The sequence below is a fragment of the Oncorhynchus keta genome, chromosome 22 (genome assembly GCF_023373465.1).
Source record: "Oncorhynchus keta strain PuntledgeMale-10-30-2019 chromosome 22, Oket_V2, whole genome shotgun sequence".
NCBI classification, from domain to species: Eukaryota; Metazoa; Chordata; class Actinopteri; order Salmoniformes; family Salmonidae; genus Oncorhynchus; species Oncorhynchus keta.
This window is the reverse complement of record NC_068442.1, coordinates 22,362,953-22,385,799: the sequence shown is the minus strand read 5'-3', so window position 1 is coordinate 22,385,799 and position 22,847 is coordinate 22,362,953. Positions and strand designations below refer to the sequence as shown.

Below are 22,847 nucleotides of genomic sequence, written 5' to 3'. Positions count from 1 at the left end.
CGCAAGGCACTGTAAATAAGTAGAAACATTTGCATCCCCTAATCTGAAACATGTTTTAAGGGATAAATGGTTGATTAAAGCCAGATAAGGCCTGAGCTTCATTCTAATGGTAATGTTTTCACAGGACAGTAATCTAATGCTGAGTCCATTCTCCGAGCTTCTGGCCTACAGCCCACTGCAACTACCGTAGCAATCTGTCCATATTACAATAGCACTAGTTACCTCTCTCGCTCTTTCAAGGACAGTGAAGTCCTTGGCCCTGTTTTGCAAGGCTGACCAGTAAATTGTGTGTTTGGCTGTGAAACCGTAACAGTGGTGTGTCCAGCTAGCCAGGCCCGTAGAGGCTGTATGGGACTCATTCAGATGGTTATTGTGGAGCATTGAGACTGTTGACTGATTTGGAAAGGACATGTCTACTATTCATTATACCAGTGACCTAATGTCCTGGTAGTGGTACTGATAGAGTCCTGCTGTCAACGATATATCAAGATAGGGTAGGTCTCCCCAGGTAGAACCGAGCATTGGGAGAAGGAGAGTAGCAGAGGTCAAGCGTAGAGGAATAGAGCAATCTGAGGTAAAACAGTAGAGCTCATTGTAGAAAATAAACAGTTACAGCGTTCAATTACAGCACAGCATTCAATTTAAGCACTCCGCTCTACTATTCTCTATGCTTTACTGCTCCTCTCTTACTCACTCTGCCCTCCTTCTTTCCCTCTCTCTTTCTCTCTCCCTCCTCTCTCTTTCACTCTCGCAGCTCTCTCGCTCTCTCACACTTTCCCGTGCTCTACCCGCCTCCCCCCCTCTGGCAGTGCTGGCTCCCTCAGCTGCTTTCATTTGCCCTGTGTGCAGTGTGCAGCGTGGACTGGGCTTGGCTGAGCTGGGCTGTGTTGAAGACATATAGTGGATCCGTATAGTGAATTTGTGAGAACTACAGAAGGAGTGTCTCAGTAAAGACTCTGTTTCCCAAACTAATTGGATTAGGAACTGGAACATACTGGACCAGTTTTTCTACACTAACTTAAGACAGAGCTCTAAGCGAGGGGAGGCTCGAAGAGAGAAAATAGAAAACCATACAGAAAGTCAACACTGGAGAACTGCTGGAGCAGAGACCCACGTCAAGGCTGATCTCTAGCCCAGGTCCCCTCATCCACCCTGGGATCGGAATGGTGGGACTCCTCCTGCCTCTGACCTCCAACACTGGGGTGATGTGAGTCTGCTGTGTGGTTCCTGTTTAGCTCAGTTCAGTCCCAGTTAGTTAAGTTTGGCTCAGTTCTGTTTGACTTCCTTAGGCTGGCCCTTTATGACACTGACCCATACCCCTGCTGCTTTTGCAGGTTATGTGTCTCTGGGACCCCTGACCCCTAACCCCTGAACCTAGGACAGATTCTGGTAAGGCTTTACGAATTACTGTCTTCTGGAGGACTGGTGCTTCAGGGACCTGTCTGGCCTCTTTCTCCCTTGGATCATGGCCTCTCTCTGGGGCACGGTGGTGCTGCTGTGTGGGGTGGTGGCTCTCTCTGGAGCCCAGCAGAAAAAGAGCAATGTTCCCCGGCTAAAACTCTCTTACAAAGGTCAGTCCACCTTACTCTGACATTTACTATACCATGTTCCTTTCCTATTTCTCCTATTACTCTACAAGAAGAATCCTCTATGCTGACTGTCTTCTCACCAACTGCTCTCTATGTTTACTTGTCTGTATGCATGTCTGGCAGGGACAACGGTTTCTGTGGCTGTTTGTATTGAGAAAGAGCAGAAGCAGAATTGATGTTGTTGTTTCTATTTGAGACCCATAGGTTGAAACCTATAGGTTCTATTTGAGACCCATAGGTTGAAACCTATAGGTTCTATTTGAGACCCATAGGTTGAAACCTATAGGTTCTATTTGAGACCTATAGGTTCTATTTGAGACCCATAGGTTGAAACCTATAATTTCTATTTGAGACCCATAGGTTGAAACCTATAGGTTCTATTTGAGACCTATATAGGCTATAGGTTGAAATATAGCAGGACTAATGTCTAATATGTGTGTCAAGATAAAGTGCCACCCTTATTTCAGTGATGTTGTTTGGTTGCTTTTAGATAGTGTATAGTAGTGGCTTTATAAAGCACATTTTGAGGACAACCATAATCTAGTTGCAATAACTTTATTTGTTCCTAAAAATGAGAGATGCATGTTTGGTATGATCATTATTGAATAAAACATTTAATGTATAGCCTATGCACTCTGCACCATATGTTTGTATGTATCTATGTTTCTCCCAGCTCTGGGAGATATCCACCTTTTCCACTGTGTGGTATAAGTCAGGTAGAACTGAACGATCTCTTATTTCATAGAATACTTTATCAGAGCATCCACATAATCAGCTATGCGTATGAGTGTACAGTGCTATCTTTTCTCTATTGTTGTCAGTTTGTTAGTAATCAGAGATGATAGAGTCTGACTTTCCAGTGGTTAAGTGAAGTATCACTCATCTATCTATCCTTCTCTCCCTCTTGTTTTCGTGGTTGTCGTTTTTCCGCTCTGTCGTTCCCTGCATGGTAATTATGGTGAGGATGAACGGTGTAAGTCTGTCTCAACAGATGGCTCTTCCAAACAGAGACGTTTCTCTCTCAGCACCATCACACTCATAATTACGCATTCTCTCTCTCTCTCTCTCTCTCTCTCTCTCTCTCTCTCTCTCTCTCTCTCTCTCTCTCTCACAAACACACATGCAACCATAATCACATGCACTTTGGCCATCTGTAGGTAATGATACCTGTGTGTGTATGTATCAGTCATCTCTAAATCACTAGCCTTCTAGGATTTCTCTATTATACCACAGAACTACAAAAACACTACATGGCGACATTTTGCAGAGTCACATAGGCACAGCAGCACAGACCTGCACAGAGCTCAGGGTAGAATGTCAGTCTCTGATATGGATCCGTTCATATTGACTGTTTAATTATGATTATAGGCTTAAACGCTGGTGTGGATAAAAGCTAAATTACTTTATATTGCTAAACATTTGTGGGGTGAGGTGTGTGTGTGTGTGTGTGTGTGTGTGTGTGTGTGTGTGTGTGTGTGTGTGTGTGTGTGTGTGTGTGTGTGTGTGTGTGTGTGTGTGTGTGTGTGTGTGTGTGTGTGTGTGTGTGTGTGTGTATGTATATGTGGCTTCTGAGTGTGTGTGGTTGGTCTTCTCTGTGAACCACAGGTTCCGGGGCGTGTAGAAAACCTGACCCCTACAGGTGGCACTCAGCACACACACACACACACACACACACAACTGTAACAACAGCAGGCCAGCAGGACTTTTAGACTGCAGGGCAGCAGAGGGACAGGGTAGAGAAAGATATATCACTGGTCGCCTGAGGCGAGATTTTAATGGATTTCTGTACAGTGGCAGGGACATAGGAACTTAAGCTTAGCTGTACAGTATGTCATACATGTGTCCTAGCCAGGAAAAGTGGAGGGCATATTGTTAAGTGTCTGGGAAATAGAGGAAGACAAAAGAGTTTGAAGGAGAAGAAATGCGAGGGAAGGAGAGTGAAAGAGAGGGTACTTTAGTTTCATGGCCAGTGAGGGGACTTCCAGGAGCTCTGTCTCTGTCAGACCTATCCACCCCTTTGATACTCACAGCCAAGACACACACACACACACACACACACACACACACACACACACACACACACACACACACACACACACACACACACACACACACACACACACACACACACACACACACACACACACACACACACACACACACACACACACACACACACTAAAACTCTCTCTCCTGCCCCCTTTCTCCCATGTTTCTCTACCCTTCTCTCTCTCCTCCTGAGGTTATGTACATCTTAGTGGTAATGTTATCCACTGAGTCTGAATAGACTTTTAATCAGAGCATGGAATGAGGGAGGTTAATTTCAAATGTTTAATTTATAAGGATGTTTATTTGTCTATGCTTTACCCATCAGTATCCCACAGAGACAGATGACATGCTGAAATATGCTTGTGTGAAGCCTGGTGTTGTGGACAGTGACTAGGGAACATACAGAGAAGGAACTGCCAGATGAGTCATAATAGCCTGGAAGTAAAGCAGCATTGAGAGCCAAATTTGAAATGGAATACATTGAATACATGGAGCATTAAAACATGATTTAAATGTATTTTCAAAAGGTCACCATTCATGTAATACATGAAATCTATACATCTCATGGTAGTCGGGAGCTATTTTATAGTTTTGTCAAGGGTATATTATTTTCACATTTTAATTGTATAGCAACCCTATGCTTGACGTGACTGTTATGGGAAGAGTAGACCATACAATATGCCTAATTATATGAAGGATGGAATAAAAATGTAAGAGCTTCTATATTGATACTAATCTCACATCAGTGTAGTTTGCAAGCGATGTTGTTAGGCTAGATTGTATCGTTGTTTCTTCTTCAGATGATACATTTTACATTTGAGTCATTTTTTATTTTACCTTTATTTAACTAGGCAAGTCAGATAAGAACAAATTCTTATTTTCAATGACGGCCTAGGAACAGTGGGTTAACTGCCTGTTCAGGGACAGAACGACAGATTTGCACCTTGTCAGCTCAGGGGTTCGAACTTGCGACCTTCCAGTTACTAGTCCAACGCTCTAACCACTAGGCTACCCTGCCACCCCATTTAGCAGACGCCCTTATCCAGAGCGACTTACAGTTAGTACATTCATCTTAAAATAGCTAGGTGTTACTCGTTTTGCTTGACCGTGAGAATCACACGTTCTTTCAAGTTTTGCAATGTATGTTCTGAATGTTTGCATTAAAATAAAGTGTATAGGCTATTACATATCAGTGGAGGAGCCTATAGGCCTACTATAAAAAACATCTAAATGAACTGATTGGATCCCCCTCACCTACTGAACGAATGTACTATACAGCACAGTGCACACCACATGATCTCCACCCCAGACCATCAGATCAGAGAAAACAGACAATTAAATGGAGGACATTCATCCCAGGGGCCTTCACTATTATAAACAATTCCCCATGTGGGCAGGTGTGGGGTGGGGTAGGAGGGTAGGAAAGGTATCTGCCTGACTGTTCCTATTGTTTGTTTCCTGTTGTGTTTCCTATATGTGTTGTTTAGGCCTATGTGATGTGTTAGAAGTGGTAGGATTTCCTCTTGTAGGACAAAAGTGAATCTGAATCGGAATTGGTTTTACTTTTCCATCACATGAACGTCTTGATGCAAATGCATTAATATAGTTTTATTCAATCAATGAATCAAAGTTTAATGCTGTAATTATTTTCTCCTTCATGGCATGAGGAGTGATAGCTCATGAACTGAAGAGAATTTAGGCCTATACTATAAGATTGATTGCCTTCCTTCTCTCGTTGATATGTTTTACACCTTCCCAATTCAGACCCAAACACACATTTGAGTTACACACACGGGGACTCCATTATCATAATGTGGGATGTGATGGGTATATGGTCTTTAAAGTTAGGAAACAAGAATCTCAACCTACAGTGGTCAAATGATTTAGCATTATGTCACGCCCTGACCTTAGAGAGCCTTTTTATTTCTCTATTTGGTTAGGTTGAGGTGTGATTTGGGTGGGCATTCTAGTTTTCCTATTTCTTTGTTTGGCCTGGTATTGTTCCCAATCAGAGGCAGCTGTCTATCGTTGTCTCTGATTGGGGATCATACTTAGGCAGCCTTTTTTCCCCCTTTAGTTTGTGGGATCTTGATTTTGTATAGGTGCTGTGTAGCCTGCAGAACTTTGCTTTCGTTTTTTTGTTTGTTTTGTTTTTCGGTGTTTAAATAAAGTAAGATGTTCGCCTACCACACTGCACCTTGGTCTAATTCATCCAACGAACGTAACACATAAATATAAATAAGCACCAAAAATAAAAATAAAGTGTAAAAAGTGTAAAACTTGCATGTGAAGATTAATTACAATATTAGTGGGAATATGTCCATGATAAAGACAGTCGGATATAATTAGATAAATTAGAAAAAAATATTATTTGAGATGCAGCCACCACTTGACTGTGGGTTGCTATTTCTAAAATCAATATGGACAGCGCCCGGTGCTGAAAGTTGAGTAGACAAATTAGCAAGAGGGTTTTGTTGGATCACTAAGAAATAAGAGGTATAGGTTTAGCTGTTTGACAGATTATTATGCAATTATGTTATACTGTCACCATGCACTCCTTAAAGAGGCCTACCTCCTTTCTGCGTCGGACTCGGGCCACATGTCTGGGGTGGTAAAATGGCGATGCTCAGATTCATAATGACATCTCAGATGTAATTATTTGCACACAGCGACAGTAGATTTGCAAACAAGACACACTGGTTTGGCAGTGGAAAAATAAGGTAAGATTAATATATTTTCATAGAGTAAGTAGACCTATTCATGAATACATAGGTGGTTTTAACAATGTAATCAGATAAAAATGAATATGTTATTGTCAATGAATTTTCTAGCCCACTAACCACGTGTTAAATGTGTAGTGTAGTGCTTTGAATTGGGCAGCTAGTAGGCTATTTGTTAATAGGTTAATTATGTTCTGGCGCACTGACTAGCTACAAACTCAGGAACAAATTGGCTGGAGGCCAAAACTAGTTGCCATCCCCTGTTATATATTTAAGTAAAGGGCATGAGGGGGTGTGGTATATGGCCAATACACCACAGCTAAGGACTGTTCTTATGCATGACACAACGCGGTGTACTTTTGTACGGCCATTAGCCAAGGCATATTGGCCATATACCACAAAACTTTGAGGTGCCTTAATGCTATTATAAACTTATTATTAAAAAATCTAATCAAATCAAACTTTATTTGTCACATGCGCCGAGTACAATAACTGTAAAGCCCTTAACCAACAGAAAATATTGACCCAATAAACTAAAGTAAAAAAAATAATAAAAAGTAATAATAACAAGGCTATATACAGGGGGTACCGGTACCGAGTCAGTGTGCAAAGGTACAGGTTAGTTGAGGTCATTTGTACATGTAGGTAGGGGTGAAGTGAGTAGCAGCAGTTTACAAAACAAATGGGGGCAGGTCAATGTTACTATTCTGGTGGCAATTTGATTAATTGCTCAGCATTCTTATGGCTTGGGGATAGAAGCTGTTAAGGAGCCTTTTGGTCCTAGACTTGGCGCTCCGGTACCGTTTGCTGTGTGGTAGCAGAGAAAACAGTCTATGACTTGGGTGACTGGAGTCTCTGAGAATTTGATGGACTTTCCTCTGACACAGCCAATTATATAGGTCCAGGATGGCAGGAATCTTGGCCCCAGTGATGTACTGGGCCGTACGCACTACCCTCTGTAGCGCCTTATGGTCAGATGCCGAGCAGTTTACATACCAAGCGGTGATGCAACCGATCAGGATGCTCTCGATTGTGCAGCTGTAGAACTTTTGATCTGGGGACCCATGCCAAATCTTTTCAGTCTCCTGAGAGGGAAAAGGTAATGTCGTGCCCTCCTCATTACTGTCTTGGTGTGTTTAAAACATAATAATTGGTTGGTGATGTGGAGACCAAGGAACTTGAAACTCTCGACCCGCTCAACTACAGTCCTGTTGAAGTTAATGGGGCCTGTTCGGCCTGCCTTTTCCTGTAGTCCACGATCAGCTCCTTTGTCTTGCTCACACAGCATTCTCACATAGGTGTTCCTTTTGTCCAGGTGGGAAAGGGCGGTGTGGTTTGCGATTGAGATTGTGTCATCTGTGGATCTGTTTAGGCGGCATGCACATTGGAGTGTCTGAGAGGATGCTGTTGATGTGAGCCATGACCTGCCTTTCAAAGCACTTCAATAATTTGTTCCTAACTGACTTGTGTAGTTAAATAAAGGTTAAATAAAAACATGTATAACACTTCACTGTTCATTGTCTATACTCCACCCCTCAGACATATATAACCTGGAGTCTCTGTGTTGATATGATCAGGAGAAGCTTTATCTGCTGTTATGGAGCAAATACACACAGCCATGTGGATGTCAGCTGATCTATAACAACAAGGCCTTGAGATATAGGGCACCATACCATACAATACTGGCTCATATGTTTTATTGCTTAGATGTGCTTCTGATATTTTCTATCGCAGCACTTAACTCTCCCTATGCTCTCCAGCCCAGAGACAAACAAGGAAAGAGAGAGACAGAGCGAGACAGAGAGAGAGAGAGAGAGAGAGAGAGAGAGAGAGAGCAAGAGAATGTAGGATCAAATAATTAATTTATAAAGGTCTCACATAAAATAAAGCTGTGTCTTAACTGAGAGTGTGAGACAGAGGGAGGAAGGTGGAGGATGAAGTGACTGGAGAACGGAAAGGCAGAGATGGAAAGAGAGAAAAGAGAAAGAGGCAAAAATAGATAGTTTGGGTGAGGGGTGACATGGAGAGCGCATTGAAATAAAATAGAGTGGGGAGGGTGGAGCATATTGCATCTGAGAGAGGGGGAATGTTGAATGGAGAGTGTGGGAAAGGAAGAAACATGAATAGTGGGGATAGGGAAAGGTTAACAGCTGACATCTTGTGACCCCACTTTCCATATGTCTGTCTGTCTGTCTGTCTGTCTGTCTGTCTGTCTGTCTGTCTGTCTGTCTGTCTGTCTGTCTGTCTGTCTGTCTGTCTGTCTGTCTGTCTGTCTGTCTGTCTGTCTGTCTGTCTGTCTGTCTGTCTGTCTGTCTGTCTGTCTGTCTGTCTGTCTGTCTGTCTGTCTGTCTGTCTGTCTGTCTGTCTGTCTGTCTGTCTGTCTGGCCACCTGTTGTTCACCTGTCCATCTGTCTTTCCAAATGAGCCCCTATGCAGAATGCGAGTGAGTAGTAGGTCTAGGAGTTGATTCTGACCAGGAGGATACAGATAAGAGTTGCTGTGTGGATCCACATATGCTTAATCGTGCATGTGTGTGTCTGTATGTCAGCAGTTGTCCGTTTATTTTTTTAATAATCTCACTATACTCTGGTGAATGGTTTTCATGGATACACCACCTGAGCTGTGGTGTGTGTTAAAATGATTCCCGGACTGGCTCTCTACATGTCTGACACACCACCACTATACGACAAGCAGGCTGGGATCTATGCAATTAGCTGCTTACTTTTCACACAGTGGATAGCATATACAGTAGGATTACAGTAACGCACACCTCTGTATCTTTGTTTGTTCAGGTGTGTGTGTGTGTATGTGTGTGTATGTGTGTGTGTGTGTGTGTGTGTGTGTGTGTGTGTGTGTGTGTGTGTGTGTGTGTGTGTGTGTGTGTGTGTGTGTGTGTGTGTGTGTGTGTGTGTGTGTGTGTGTGTGTGTGTGTGCTTGGGGTGGGGGGGGGGGGGGTGAGGGTAATGCTGGGGTGTGTGTAGGAGAGGAGTGCTTTCAATGAAAAGTGGGGTGTGTTTGTGACAGAGCAGATGAAGGGCACTTGAGGGAATATGTTTCTAACTAGAAGCAGGCGGTCTCTCTCTCTCCCCTCTCTCTTTATCTCTCCCCCTCCGTCTCTTATTCTGTCTCACTCTCGTCTTTCTACTTCCTTTGCACATGTTCCCTTACATTGCCTTTTTCTTAAACTGCATGCATATCCATCTCTCTTCTTTTACTTTGTCCACTTCTCTCCTCTTTTCCTCCCCCATGTTCTTTCCCTTCTCCTCTCTCGCTCCTCCCTCCCAGGGGTTCTGACATATAAACACACTTCAGATAGGGGCCATTCTCCCTGCTGAAACATTCATGATGTACACATTTATTCATTCCCAGAGAGAGAGACATAAAGAGAGACAGAGAGACAGAGAGAGAGAGATAACGATATAGATACTGACTGCACTGCCAATAGTTGAAGTTTCAATCGTTTCTGAGAATTCCACTTCCTGATGTACATATTCAAATATGTAACAACACAAAATACATCCTGTGACAAACAGAACCGAGTCACTAATAAACGTTTCAATTTATTACAAAGCAATACACCCTCAGCTAACAACCAGCTGCACAATAAGGTGTTGATTCAGCATATAGCACTCTGAAACCTATCATCGCGAAAGTTTTCGTTATCACACATAGTAATACATCTACTAACATAGATCTACTACCAATCCCACATTTAGAATATCATCTAGCAACTGGCTGTAGAGTGGTTGTAGAGAGCTTTCAGGTGGGTTGTATATTGGTTGTAGCGAGGATTTGTGTTGGTTATAGATTATTGATTCGTGTAACACAGAAGCTGAAAACATACACAGTGTAATGTATGACTGTGGTGTGTCCTGGACTACGTTAACAGAACATTCCCATTAGTCTAGCGAGCTATACCTCTACCCACACACAGTGATATTAAACACATGGCCATAATGAACATTACTAATGTTTCTCCAGAGAACACTCACAAATGGCTGTCACTATTTCAGGAAAAACACTACTTGACGAAAACATTTCAGGGAAAATACTCTTGTCCTACGAAGCTCAACCCTCTGGAGAGCTGTCCAACCATCTTATGTATTCTGATAGATGAGACCAATGGTAATACATGGTAGCTAGGTTTTTGTAGTTCATCTGTGTGAAGAAATGTGCTTCTAAGATCAGACACAGATCTTGAACAAACAGATATTCCACCTAGCTTTCAAGCCATAAGTGAGAAGGGAGTATGCCACTACTGCCTACGTCAAACCACATTGGTCTGTGGGGAGAGAGAGAGAGAGAGAGAGAGAAGAGAAATATAAATGGTGTAGGGACTAAGGCGCCCAGAATTACAGGGTGTTACAGACACTCATCTTAACAATTCCTCAGAGACTTTACGCTGTGGTTACTTCATTATTGCCACTTATCTCACACACACACACACTCTCTCTCCCTGTCCCAAACTCTCTCCCTGTCTCTTCCTCGCTCTCCCTGTCCCTCACTCTCTCCCTGTCTCTTCCCCGCTCTCCCTGTCCCTCACTCTCTCCCTGTCTCTTCCCCGCTCTCCCTGTCCCTCACTCTCTCCCTGTCTCTTCCTCGCTCTCCCTGTCCCTCACTCTCTCCCTGTCTCTTCCCCGCTACCCTGTCCCAAACTCTCTCCCTGTCTCTTCCTCGCTCTCCCTGTCCCTCACTCTCTCCCTGTCCCTCACTCTCTCCCTGTCTCTTCCCCTCTCTCCCTGTACCTCACTCTCTCCCTGTCCCTCACTTTCTCCCTGTCTCTTCCCCTCTCTCCCTGTCCCTCACTCTCTCCCTGTCTTTCCCCTCTCTCCCTGTCCCTCACTCTCTCCCTGTCTCTTCCCCTCTCTCCCTGTCCCTCACTCTCTCCTTGTCCCTCCCTCTCTCTCCCTGTCCCCCACTCTCTCCCTGTCCCTCACTCTCTCCCTGTCCCTCACTCGCTCCCTGTCTCTTCCCCTCTCTCCCTGTCCCTTATTCTCTCCCTGTCTCTTCCCCTCTCTCCCTGTCCTTCACTCTCCCTGTCTTTCCCCTCTCTCCATGTCCCTCACTCTCTCCCTGTCTCTTCCCCTCTCTCCATGTCCCTCACTCTCTCCATGTCCCTCCCTCTCTCTCCCTGTCCCTCACTCTCTTCCTGTCCCTCACTCTCTCCCTGTCTCTTCCCCTCTCTCCCTGTCTCTTCCCCTCTCTCCCTGTCCCTCACTCTCTCCCTGTCTCTTCCCCTCTCTCCCTGTCCCTCACTCTCCCTGTCCCTCCCCTCTCTCCCTGTCCCTCACTCTCTCCCTGTCTCTTCCCTCTCTCCCTGTCCCTCACTCTCTCCCTGTCTCTTCCCCTCTCTCCCTGTCCCTCACTCTCTCCATCACTCTCTCCCTGTCTCTTCCCCTCTCTCCCTGTCTCTTCCCCTCTCTCCCTGTCTCTTCCCCTCTCCCTGTCTCTTCCCCTCTCTCCCTGTCCCTCACTCTCTCCCTGTCCCTCACTGTCTCCCTGTCTCTTCCCCTCTCTCCCTGTCCCTCACTCTCCCTGTCCCCCACTCTCTCCCTGTCTCTTCCCCTCTCTCCCTGTCCCTCACTCTCTCCCTGTCTCTTCCCCTCTCTCCCTGTCTCTTCCCCTCTCTCCCTGTCCCTTACTCTCTCCCTGTCCCTCACTTTCTCCCTGTCCCTCACTTTCTCCCTGTCTCTTCCCCTCTCTCCCTGTCACTCACTCTCTCCCTGTCTCTTCCCCTCTCTCCCTGTCTCTTCCCTCTCTCCCTTCTCTTCCCCTCTCTCCCTGTCCCTCACTCTCCCTGTCCCTCACTCTCTCCCTGTCTCTTCCCCTCTCTCCCTGTCCCTCACTCTCTCCCTGTCCCTCCCTCTCTCTCCCTGTCCCTCACTCTCTCCCTGTCTCTTCCCCTCTCTCCCTGTCTCTTCCCCTCTCTCCCTGTCCCTTCCCCTCTCTCCCTGTCCCTCACTCTCCCTGTCCCTCACTCTCTCCCTGTCTCTTCCCCTCTCTCCCTATCCCTCACTCTCTCCCTGTCTCTTCCCCTCTCTCCCTGTCCCTTACTCTCTCCCTGTCTCTTCCCCTCTCTCCCTGTCCCTTACTCTCTCCCTGTCTCTTCCCCTCTCTCCCTGTCCCTCACTCTCTCCCTGTCCCTCACTCTCTCCCTGTCTCTTCCCCTCTCTCCCTGTCCCTCACTCTCCCTGTCCCCCACTCTCTCCCTGTCTCTTCCCCTCTCTCCCTGTCCCTTACTCTCTCCCTGTCTCTTCCCCTCTCTCCCTGTCCCTTACTCTCTCCCTGTCTCTTCCTCTCTCTCCCTGTCCCTCACTCTCTCCCTGTCCCTCACTGTCTCCCTGTCTCTTCCCCTCTCTCCCTGTCCCTCACTCTCCCTGTCCCCCACTCTCTCCCTGTCCCTCACTCTCTCCCTGTCTCTCCCCCTCTCTCCCTGTCTCTTCCCCTCTCTCCCTGTCCCTTCCCCTCTCTCCCTGTCACTCACTCTCCCTGTCCCTCACTCTCTCCTGTCTCTTCCCTCTCTCCCTATCCCTCACTCTCTCCCTGTCTCTTCCCCTCTCTCCCTGTCCCTTACTCTCTCCCTGTCTCTTCCCCCTCCCTGTCCCTTACTCTCTCCCTGTCTCTTCCCCCTCTCCCTGTCCCTCACTCTCTCCCTGTCCCTCACTGTCTCCTGTCTCTTCCCTCTCTCCCTGTCCCTCACTCTCCCTGTCCCCCACTCTCTCCCTGTCTCTTCCCTCTCTCCCTGTCCCTTACTCTCTCCCTGTCTCTTCCCCTCTCTCCCTGTCCCTTACTCTCTCCCTGTCTCTTCCTCTCTCTCCTGTCCCTCACTCTCTCCCTGTCCCTCACTGTCTCCCTGTCTCTTCCCCTCTCTCCCTGTCTCTTCCCCTCTCTACCTGTCCCTCACTCTCTTCCTGTCTCTTCCCCTCTCTCCCTGTGCCTCACTCTCTTCCTGTCCCTCCCTCTCTCTCCCTGTCCCTCACTTTCTCCCTGTCCCTCACTTTCTCCCTGTCTCTTCCCCTCTCTCCCTGTCCCTCACTCTCTCCCTGTCTTTCCCCTCTCTCCCTGTCCCTCACTCTCTCCCTGTCTTTCCCCTCTCTACCTGTCCCTCACTCTCTCCCTGTCTCTTCCCCTCTCTCCCTGTGCCTCACTCTCTTCCTGTCCCTCCCTCTCTCTCCCTGTCCCTCACTCTCTCCCTGTCCCTCACTTTCTCCCTGTCTCTTCCCCTCTCTCCCTGTCCCTCACTCTCTCCCTGTCTTTCCCCTCTCTCCTTGTCCCTCACTCTCTCCCTGTCTCTTCCCCTCTCTCCCTGTCCCTCACTCTCTCCATGTCCCTCCCTCTCTCTCCCTGTCCCTCACTCTCTTCCTGTCCCTCACTTTCTCCATGTCTCTTCCCCTCTCTCCCTGTCCCTCACTCTCCCTGTCTTTCCCCTCTCTCCCTGTCCCTCACTCTCTCCCTGTCTCTTCCCCTCTCTCCCTGTCCCTCACTCTCTCCATGTTCCTCCCTCTCTCTCCCTGTCCCCCACTCTCTCCCTGTCCCTCACTCTCTCCCTGTCCCTCACTCTCTCCCTGTCTCTTCCCCTCTCTCCCTGTCCCTTACTCTCTCCCTGTCCCTTACTCTCTCCCTGTCTCTTCCCCTCTCTCCCTGTCCCTCACTCTCCCTGTCTTTCCCCTCTCTCCATGTCCCTCACTCTCTCCCTGTCTCTTCCCCTCTCTCCCTGTCCCTCACTCTCTCCCTGTCCCTCCCTCTCTCTCCCTGTCCCTCACTCTCTTCCTGTCCCTCACTCTCTTCCTGTCTCTTCCCCTCTCTCCCTGTCTCTTCCCCTCTCTCCCTGTCTCTTCCCCTCTCTCCCTGTCTCTTCCCCTCTCTCCCTGTCTCTTCCCCTCTCTCCCTGTACCTCACTCTCTCCCTGTCTCTTCCCCTCTCTCCCTGTCCCTCACTCTCCCTGTCCCTCCCTCTCTCTCCCTGTCCCTCACTCTCTTCCTGTCCCTCACTCTCTTCCTGTCTCTTCCCCTCTCTCCCTGTCTCTTCCCCTCTCTCCCTGTCTCTTCCCCTCTCTCCCTGTCTCTTCCCCTCTCTCCCTGTCCCTCACTCTCTCTCTGTCTCTTCCCCTCTCTCCCTGTCCCTCACTCTCCCTGTCCCTCACTCTCTCCCTGTCTCTTCCCCTCTCTCCCTGTCCCTCACTCTCTCCCTGTCTCTTCCCCTCTCTCCCTGTCCCTTACTCTCTCCCTGTCTCTTCCCCTCTCTCCCTGTCCCTCCCTCCTCCTGACTTTCGCTTATTCACAAGATTCACAATATATCTTCATAATTTTATATGTTTCCTTATATTTTTCCTCCCTCCTCTCTTTCCCTCTCTCCCTCCCACACACAAATGTACGGGTGGTCAGCTGGTGTGGGCGATGGGTGTTGGTGGGTTCATTTGGTGAGGAGAGAGTGTGAGAAGGAATGGTGTGTGCATATGTGGGTGGGTACGCGTGTGTGTGTGTGTGTGTGTGTGTGTGTGTGTGTGTGTGTGTGTGTGTGTGTGTGTGTGTGTGTGTGTGTGTGTGTGTGTGTGTGTGTGTGTGTGTGTGTGTGTGTGTGTGTGTGTGTGTGTGTGTGTGTGTGTGTGTGTGTGTGTGTGTGGTGTTAGAGATGGAGTGTGAGTGAGATTTAGGTGTGAGAAAACAATTTTGGCAGCAGGTAAAGGTTACAGTTTCATCTTGAAAGGCGGTCTAAATAACACCCCTCAGGTTGCAAACATTGTATTGTACAATACTGGGCTGTTTTTTGACACTGACCTAATGGTTGTTGTGGTTTGAAGTGGTTCACCAGAGCCTACAGGAAGACTAAAACTAAAATTGTTTCCCAGATCATTCGTTAGGTCACTGCAAATTTTCTCATAAAACAAAATCTGTCCAGTCGTGGTGATGATTATAGAACGTTTCTATGTAACATTCACCTGATATTACAAGAAGGTTCCTAGAACACATTTAATCTGTTCTTTAAAAATCCCAGAATATTTCATTAGGTTGTGGGAACGTTGTGTGTGATTCCCAAAAGAGTTTCCAAACACAAAAACTGTCCAGTTGTGCTAATTATTGCAATCGTTCTATTAGGTTGCAAAAAACTGTCCAGATGTGCTAATTATTGCAATCGTTCTATTAGGTTGCAAAAAACTGTCCAGTTGTGCTAATTATTGCAATCGTTCTATTAGGTTGCAAAAAACTGTCCAGATGTGCTAATTATTGCAATCGTTCTATTAGGTTGCAAAAAACTGTCCAGTTGTGCTAATTATTGCAATCGTTCTATTAGGTTGCAAAAACTGTCCAGTTGTGCTAATTATTGCAATCGTTCTATTAGGTTGCAAAAAACTGTCCAGTTGTGCTAATTATTGCAATCGTTCTATTAGGTTGCAAAAAACTGTCCAGATGTGCTAATTATTGCAATCGTTCTATTAGGTTGCAAAAAACTGTCCAGTTGTGCTAATTATTGCAATCGTTCTATTAGGTTGCAAAAAAAATTCCAGATGTGCTAATTATTGCAATCGTTCTATTAGGTTGCAAAAAACAGAACACGTTTTATTTTCTTAAAAATGTCCTAACACATTTATTTACATTGTGGGAACATTGTGGGGATATGACAAGATACATATTAGAGAGAAATATTAATGTGTGGACTTTTTTGTGTGGAATGTTTTTGTGTGGAATGTTTTTGTGTGGAATGTTTTTGTAACATCAGGTGAATATTTTTTGCACCCTAAAAAATACATTGTAGACTCATCTGTACAACTGGACAGTTTTGTGTTTTGGGAACATATATTTTGTGATGTCCCCACAATGTTCTCAACAGACTGTTCCCACAACCTAATGAAATATTCTGTGAACCTTAAATAATAGATTAAGGACTAAGCAATCTGTAATGATTCAGCTTTACAGATTCCGCAATATAAATATAAAGGTAATATCCGATCGAGCCGACATATGTAGCGTTTACCGTGAATGCATTCTCTGCTGAAGCGGGAACATTGCTTTTAAATTTCATTCACGGTGTAACGCTGAGCTTCCCTAAATGTTTTATTTTGTAGGAAAGGTCTTGCAACCTCCGACGATTGTTTTATACAAACATTCTATAATCATCACCACAAATGGACAGTTCTTGTGTTATGAGAAAATTTGCAGCAACCTAACGAATGTTCCGGGAACGTTCACTGAACCAATGATGGTTTGCTGAGAAAACATTACTGGTACATGTACATTGTGTTATTAGATTAGCTGGAAACCGAATGAGAACTTTTGGGGAATGTTCAATGGTGGTTGTTATAGATGTTGTGCACATTTTAATACAACAATTTAAATGACCTCATGTTTGTTGTGGTTTGCATTGATTTCGCCAGTGTCTACTCTGAGACAGGCTGGTCATTCTGTATGGAGAATTGTCTCCGTCTTCCGCTGTGAGTTTGTTCTGTGGTCCAGTTCTGCTTGGCTGGCCAGTCAAGGTCAGTTCCCCCAGCCAGACCATTTGGTCATTGCCACAATTTGGTCATTGCATCTGATTCATAGAATACATATTTGTTGGACACAAACTAGTGTGGGGAAGAGGGTGTGAGGGAGAATGTGTGATTGGGCAAGAGAGATCACACTAACATTTTTTAATTAAATCTCAGCCAAAGCACCCTCTCTTTCTGGTACCTCCCTAGGCTTTTGGAGTTGAGATCGTGTCCCTGCTGCTACGCTATTAGGGAAAATGGTTCCAAAATGGTTATTCAGCTGTCCCCATAGGATAACCCTTTTTGGTTCCAATTAGATTCCTTTTTTGTTGCAGGTAGAACCCCATGGAACAATTTTTATTTTTACAGGAACCAAAAAGAGTGTAGGATGTGTCTTCATGTGGGGATGGGATGTTTCCCCTCTGACATTATGATATACTGAGGAGACAGGTCAACATGTGCTCTATAAGATGCTGTTCTATTAGATGCTGTATGCTAAAACTTCACTAATTCCCCTTTTCAAACTATAGGAAGTAATATGGTTACCAATTGCTAATTCTCTCTCTCTCTCTCTCTCTCTCTCTCTCTCTCTCTCTCTCTCTCTCTCTCTCTCTCTCTCTCTCTCTCTCTCTCTCTCTCTCTCTCTCTCTCTCTCTCTCTCTCTCTCTCCTCCCTCCCTCCCTCCCTCCCTCCCTCCCTCCCTCCCTCTGTTCTCCTCTCCAGAGATGTTGGAGTCTAATAACTTGGTCACGTTTGAGGGCCAGGTGAATAGCTCTGCATACCACACGTTCCTATTGGATGAGGAGAAGGGTCGTCTGGTGGTGGGAGCCAAGGACCACATATTCTCCTTCAACCTAGTCAACATCAGCAGAAATATGGCACAGGTAACAGTTACAATACACTTATAACGCATTATAATCAATACACTTGCATATATACACCATAGTCTGTCTGCTTGTAGTCTGTCTGACTATACAGATGTAGGATCTTCATTCGAGCCAGTTTGCTACAGAAGGAAAATAATCCTGCAGCAAAAAGAAATGTGAATTATTATGTGGATTATAGTTAATGAACAATTTTTTAGGGGTTGATACACTTTTCGTAAGGGAAACTAATGTCTGAAATTTTTGGGTGGAAACCTTTTTAAACCTCAAATACACTACAAGTTTAACATTTCCTGCATTTCAGGAAAATGATCGTGCAACAGGGTGATCAAATTAAGATCTTACGTCTGTAGCTATCTCACCCCTGTCAGTCTTAGCCAGTTTCCGCAAGGGACTCTGTTTCTACCATAGATATAGATAGAGGACTCATCTTTGAATCTGTGCCATTATAACATCTGTGACAGCATAGGCAGTGCTATTGAGGCAATCTCCATTTTTAAGAATTACATTTTCTTCTTTACTATTGGCTGATCCCTCCTGATGACCCGGTTGAACATGACTCTAACAGGGTCACCAGGAGGGATAAGCCAATAAAGTTGGAAGTCCCACCAAGGTGACTACATTAAAATGGTGGAAGCACTCAATGGCGCGGCCTATGCTAATACAACATTTTGGCACCGAGAGGCCTCTATCATTCTCCATGGTTTCTACAGAGAAGTGGCTGATGATTCATTCAGATCTGAGCTGTCGTGCAGGATCTCACACTGGCATGTTAGGCACTCCACGCACACCTGGATGAATAATGCGTAATCGAAAACAAAGTGGAGAACAAATCGCATTGTGACCCACCACACACAGATACACATGTGAACATACAGAAGAAGACACATACACATCAATGAAATCTCATAAAATATGAGCTTCCTCCTACAAAAGTACATTTTGTATTAACGTTGCTGGCAGAACCACCTCAGCTAATTTAAGGCCTGTTAGCTGAACAGCTGCTTGGTCGAGGGTTTAGGGTTAGGGACTGGTTGAAGTTAGGATTGCTAGTGGCTGATTAAGGTTATTATATCTATGTGTATTGTGTAGTGAAGTATCCTTATCTCTCTGTGTTTGTGTAGATCCCGTGGCCTGCCTCCACCTCCAGAAGAGACGAGTGTAAATGGGCAGGAAAGGACCTAATGGTGAGTAGCTACCTCATCTTACACCATCTCTCCCTCCCGAAGTACTACTTTTTACACTACAGTGGGTTTATGTCATCTGGGTGTTGACACATGGACAGGAAGCTCGGAATCTGATCACAATCCCTTTGCCAAGATAGAGACATTACATGAACTTAATCAACTAGAGTCCAACTAGACTGTAAAATAAATCCATTGATGAAGTCACCCCATTGTTTCCGATGAGAATGCTCAGCGGCACATTTGAAGATCAGGAAGTGCCATATCAACATGTCACCATCCTGCTTCATGTTTTTGGAAATGTTGCATGTGCAGTTTGAGCTACTCTAGGAAGTGACGTTGCAGGCTAGCTCAGTGTATCTTAAGTTGAAGGCTGGTTACTGCAGACTACCAATAGCAACTAAATGATCCTTTGTCTGTGTGTGATTTTAAAGTAATCAGTTCAAGGACATACATCTGGTGAAATAGATATAATTGTTGGTACCATGATTGATTTGATTTTTATTTTATATACTGTATATATAGCCACCAATATTGACCACAAAGATTGTCATTTTCCCAGTCACTATAATGGGGTATCCTGTTTTCTGGAAACAATGCCTGCAGTACTGCAGTCGGCCTTCAACTTGAAATTGTCAATGCGAGGGGACAGTCGTTCTCCCCTGGTCTAACAATAGAACAGTTGACCTAACCACTGAGATACGGGGCTAACAGTGGACAGCCAATGGGCTTACAGTGGACAGCCAATGGGCTAACAGTGGACAGCCAATGGGCTAATGAGTGGACAGCCAATGGGCTTACAGTGGACAGCCAATGGGCTAACAGTGGACAGCCAATGGGCTTACAGTCACTACTTTCAACACAGGAGCAGTGTCCTACTGTAACATCAGCTATGGCTGTGTAGAGACAGGTATTTGTGAAATAGAGCATGGTTTCTGTCTACACAGTCATATGGCATTAGAAATTCGCACTGCTATATCAAGATAATTTAGGTGTGTGTTTTCCTCAGTCTAAGAAGAGTGATGTCGATACCAGCAGCACCTCTATGCTACATATGTCCTTCTTGCATGACTAGCTCAGTCGTGTATATTTGTCCTGTATACCTGCAAGCAGTATATTGTGTAAAGACTCAGAGAGACAGTTCCATCTCTCTCCTTCTGACTTCCTTCTCAGACACAGCCTGGGGCCATGTGTTGACTGCAATATAAAATCATAGCTCCGTCTGTCTCACTGAGTTCACAGGCACAAGGTCAAGCTATGCTGAGTTTCTATGGGGTTGATTTGAAGGGCCATCAGCTCTTTTGTGTGTGTGTTTTCTGTAAACATTCTGGAAGGGATGAGCGGGGAGCCCTGAAGGATGGTCTTTGTGTGTGAAGGGCAGAGGAGACAGGGAGGAGAGGAAGAAAAAGAGGGCAGAGGGGAGAAGGAGAGAGAGAGAGAGGTAGCAGGACTACAGATGCCCTTTGATGAACTTGAACAAAGACACTTGTGAACATGCCGCAGGGAAGACCGTGAAAGAGAGATGAGAGAGAGAAAATAATAGAAGCAGACATTTCTAATTTACTCTACATCTATGAAGAAAGGAGGGTGATACACAGAGCCAGGGAAAAAATAATTAAATCTGCACATCTGCACAGCTAAACCACCCTGAAATGTCAGACAGCTCTTTGGAGGACAATAAAGGCATACCCAATCAACAGAGCTGCTTCCTGTTGATAAAGTCAGATCAATTTAGTCATGCATTATTTGTGGTTCTGTTTTCTCTTTTTCCCATCATTGTGATGACATTAATTTTCATGTGAGGTCATGCCTGTTGCCTGCTCAGGCACGAGCTGACAGATCACGGGAAACAGGCTTTACAGCATGGAGACAGACACACTACACTCACTACACTAAACAGTAAACTCAGATGTGGTTACAGTATGTAATGCTCATCACATTTTATTGTTGTGGGGAGGTTGCTGGTGCGTTGCAGGCTAGTTGCAGGGATGTTTCTGCATTAAAACGTCTCACTGGTTGATGTCCATCCTAAAATCGCAGCTGTTTCAATACTCATCACATGTCCCTGAGCCTTTCTGATCAGGAGTCAGGATAGGAGAGAGGTCATTCAGTGTATATGGGGAGGGGGAGATGGAGAGAGAAATATAGGAGAGGGATATAGAGATCATTAAATAAAGGGAGAAATACTGAGAATTACAGATTACTGGCCTCAATCTGAACAGCGAGTTGTTGAGTTATTTACACAGCACAACGGTCTGGATTATCTCTGAAACAGCAGAAACAGCACAACAGTCTGGATTATCTCTGAAACAGCAGAAACAGCACAACAGCATTGGTACAGTATAACCAATCAGGGCTGTTCCTTTCCCCAACATTGTTATTCACATGTAGTTTAAGTAGTTCCCTGCATATTCTTGGACTATTATTAATAGATGATTATTATTTTATTCTGATTTCAGATGCCCTTTATTCCCTCAACCTAAACATGTGTTTTCCCGCATAGCTCTACTGTATGTGATGTTGTGTTAAGTCCAGAGTGGGCTAACACTTTTCTCTGTCCAGTGGAAAAGCTCTGGATAGGAGTGCTTACTTCTGATGGACAAACTGGGTTTTGGGCAGGACTCGGTTTTGACCCAAATGGGCAGGACTGGGTTTTGACCCAAATGGGCAGGACTGGGTTTTGACCCAAATGGGCAGGACTGGGTTTTGATCCAAATGGGCAGGACTGGGTTTTGACCCAAATGGGCAGGACTGGGTTTTGATCCAAATCAACAGGACTGGGTTTTGATCCAAATCAACAGGACTGGGTTTTGATCCAAATGGGCAGGACTGGGTTTTGATCCAAATCAACAGGACTGGGTTTTGATCCAAATGGGCAGGACTGGGTTTTGATCCAAATCAACAGGACATGATTTTGCCCCAACAGCTTCAGAAAGCTTTATTCTCTGTGTACGTTAGTTGTTTTAATAGTCTGTTTATCTCCTGCGTACCCATGATATGCAGTGGTGCAGAGGTCTAAGGCACTGCATCTCAGTGCAAGAGGTGTCACTAAAGTCCCTTGTTTGAACCCAGGCTGAATCACATCCGGCCGTGATTGGGAGTCCCGTAGGGCGGCGCACAATTGGCCCAGCGTCTGGCCGGTGTAGGCCATCATTGTAAATACGATTTTTCTCCTAACTGATTTGCCTAGTTAAATGAAGGTTAAAAAATATATACAAAATCTCTCTCTTTTTCTATCTCCAGAGTGAATGCTCTAATTTCATCAAGGTGTTACAGCCATTTAACCAGACCCATCTGTATGTATGTGGAACTGGAGCCTTCCACCCTGTCTGTGCCTACCTGGAGGTGGGGAAGAAACTAGAGGTATACCCACCTGCATTGTAACTATTTACACATGTATTCATCTTTCTGTCCACCCATCAGTCTGCTTACTCTAGTAATCTAGCTCTAGTGTTCTGCTATTTACTGACCAATATGACAACATAAGCCATGGAAGAGGGAATGTCATGGTTTTTGTCTGATTCAAGCCTTATATGAGCTGCAGCCAGATTACAGTATTAACAAAAACTCTACACTATAATGTGTGATTATGGTTTTGGATTTCGATTTAAAACTATAAACCGTGGCGGTATTCTCTGAATCGTAATGATTCACTGATGGCCTGAGGAAAAATGTTTTTATCCGTTCAGTAAATGAGGTGTAAAATTCCATCGTCCAAAACATCCTCAATTCATTACTTTACAAATGAAACGCTGTGTGTTTGCGTGTGTTCTATACCTCCTCTTCGTAATGTCAGTGAGTCAGGCTTTTCCTATTCATTAGACTGCAGAGAATTAGAGAGGGAGAATGTCTCTGAGAATAGTCGTCCCCGCTCTTAACTGCCCGGCTGGGCCCACATGTTCAAGTGACTCTATGAAAGGGGTGTCCAACTCTGTTCCTGGGGAGTTAACTTCCTG

The 22,847-nt window shown here is 45.2% G+C and overlaps 1 protein-coding gene across 1 annotated transcript in view; it reads left to right on the top strand.

Annotated features, from left to right (window-relative positions):
• Positions 1-832: 832 nt before the first annotated feature.
• LOC118401181 (semaphorin-3ab) overlaps positions 833-22,847 on the top strand; it is a 30,219-nt gene continuing 8,204 nt past the window's right edge. Inside the window, exons 1-5 of the mRNA XM_035798477.2 lie at positions 833-1,207; positions 1,335-1,571; positions 17,547-17,707; positions 18,832-18,894; positions 22,135-22,254. Coding sequence (XP_035654370.1) covers positions 1,466-1,571; positions 17,547-17,707; positions 18,832-18,894; positions 22,135-22,254 — 450 coding nt within the window. The 5' untranslated portion in view covers positions 833-1,207; positions 1,335-1,465. The remainder of the gene's footprint in view (positions 1,208-1,334; positions 1,572-17,546; positions 17,708-18,831; positions 18,895-22,134; positions 22,255-22,847) is intronic.